At 38.8% G+C, this 1,896-nt stretch overlaps 1 protein-coding gene across 1 annotated transcript; it reads right to left on the reverse strand.

Annotated features, from left to right (window-relative positions):
- Window positions 1-1,334: 1,334 nt before the first annotated feature.
- CTXN3 (cortexin 3) lies at window positions 1,335-1,628 on the reverse strand. Its single transcript, XM_009998149.1, has one exon. The coding sequence runs from the start codon at window positions 1,626-1,628 to the stop codon at window positions 1,335-1,337; it is 294 nt and encodes a 97-aa protein (XP_009996451.1).
- Window positions 1,629-1,896: the final 268 nt, after the last annotated feature.

The following is a 1,896-nucleotide window of genomic DNA, read 5'->3' on the forward strand; positions in this document are numbered from 1 at the left end:
AGCTACGGGGCTGGCTTTATTTCTCTGTTAAGAGGCTGCAAGCCAAAGCACAAAGGAAAAGATCCCAACCATTTGTCATTATCATGGTACGACTAAAATAGACAAATCTAAAGCTCTGTGTGAAAACAGGTAAAATGTGCCTTTCCTCTCCCTCCCTGAAATGTTTAAGAAGCCTGGCAGCACCAGGACCTTTTTCAAGATTCTGCTGAATTCAGAAGAGTGGCCTTTTCCTGCCTGGCAGTACAACCAATGCTGTTACCACTATAGTATTTCAACGGTGCTAAACAATGCTTGCAAACATCCACTTGGCCTCTACATAGTTCTACTTCATTTTATGCAATATTGTAAACCTTTCATTCTCTGATCAATCATGAAAATAGGTTTTTGCTTACATTGACTTCCAGGAATGGATTTCGTTGCATAAATACATTCAAAGGCATTCATAGGTAAAGAGGGTGTTGGTTACTTATTGATTCATAGCACCAATGAATGTTTCAGTCAACCAACTGAGAAACAAAAGCAATGCAGTGTGACCTGCACACATATAAACAGACTGACTGGATGCTGGAAATGCAGGGTGTGAGACACATGCAAGACTGAAATTTTTTTGCATAAGCTGTTTTACGAAAAACACAAAAACCTATCTTAATAGAAACCAGACTGGGGAAAAAAATGGACCAAAATTACATATCTTATTCACAAGAAACATTACAGTAATTGATTTGTTAGTATTTAGTAACTTAATCACTGTTTAATGAAAAGAAAGAGCATCTTATTGAATATCTCAGAAAACATAGAGAAATTTTTTTTCTTCTGAAGTTTTCTAGCTCTTTCATTCATATCTTGTGGTGTGGGAAGCTTCCTTGCTTGCCTTCAGAGCATGGGACCTATAGCAAGAAGAGTCTTGTACATCTTGAAAAGCTGACCTACTGCATATGGATCATAAAAACACATCCTTACTTCTTTTTTTAAGACACCTTCCTCCACAGACTCTTGTTAATGATAAAAAAGCTACCCAAGAGAAGACATGCTCGACTGTTTCTCAGCTGGTTATGAGAGATCACACACACTACATACCTTTCCAATGCATTCTGAAGAAAAATCCTGCTAATGCAACCTTTGTATTTTTCCCAACTGGGAGACTCCATAATCATCTGTTTTCAAAGGTTTAACTTTTTTTTTGCCATTTAATTGAAATAAAATTAATTGTATGTATATTTGTATGTTGCAACCCCTACAATGTTTGAAAAAAATGTAAATCAGAAAAAAATAGAGACATTCCAGGACTTTTGCTTTTTTATCAGTGCTGAATAAGCCTCTGTAATTTTCAGTCCCTAAGCAAGAGCATAATCAAACTGGCCTTTCTCCAGTCCATCAAGTCCATCAGCCCAGGTTGAGGTTGGCATACTCTGGTAGGGGTCGAGTAGAATTCGGAAGCAACGAACAATGAGGATTCCCAAGAAAATAAATAACACAATCACAAAGGCAAACGTTGTTTTCTGTTCCAGGGACATGCTAGAATTCGGTGTCATGTTCCCAGATGGCACCAAAGTGGCAGTGACTATCTCTCCATCCATCATCCTGGGAAGCTGAAACGAATAATCCCACAGTTGCCTTCTTTTCATCATCACTTTGCTGAGGTCAGAATAGAAGCCATTTGGATGCACTTTTCTATCTGTAGGGCAAGGGGGAAGCAATGTTAACCATGAATAGCCCTTTTGTTTGTTTACTTTAATACAACTCCTCCTAATGGAGAAAAATTATCTGGAAAAGAACCTGACGGCATGTCTCCTTGCCTGTGTGTCATATATGAGACCTGTCAGAAGTCCTGTACTGTTCTGCTGGCAGTGCAGAGTCTAGCTACCAATACTGAATGTCACTAGACCCTGAGGTGGC

This window comes from Chaetura pelagica, unplaced genomic scaffold (assembly GCF_000747805.2).
Source record: "Chaetura pelagica isolate M959 unplaced genomic scaffold, ChaPel_1.0 scaffold145, whole genome shotgun sequence".
Taxonomy (NCBI): domain Eukaryota; kingdom Metazoa; phylum Chordata; class Aves; order Apodiformes; family Apodidae; genus Chaetura; species Chaetura pelagica.

Excerpts from the sequence above, each read along its gene's own strand:
- CTXN3 (XM_009998149.1), bottom strand. The coding sequence starts at position 1,628 with ATGATGAAAAGAAGGCAACTGTGGGATTATTCGTTTCAGCTTCCCAGG.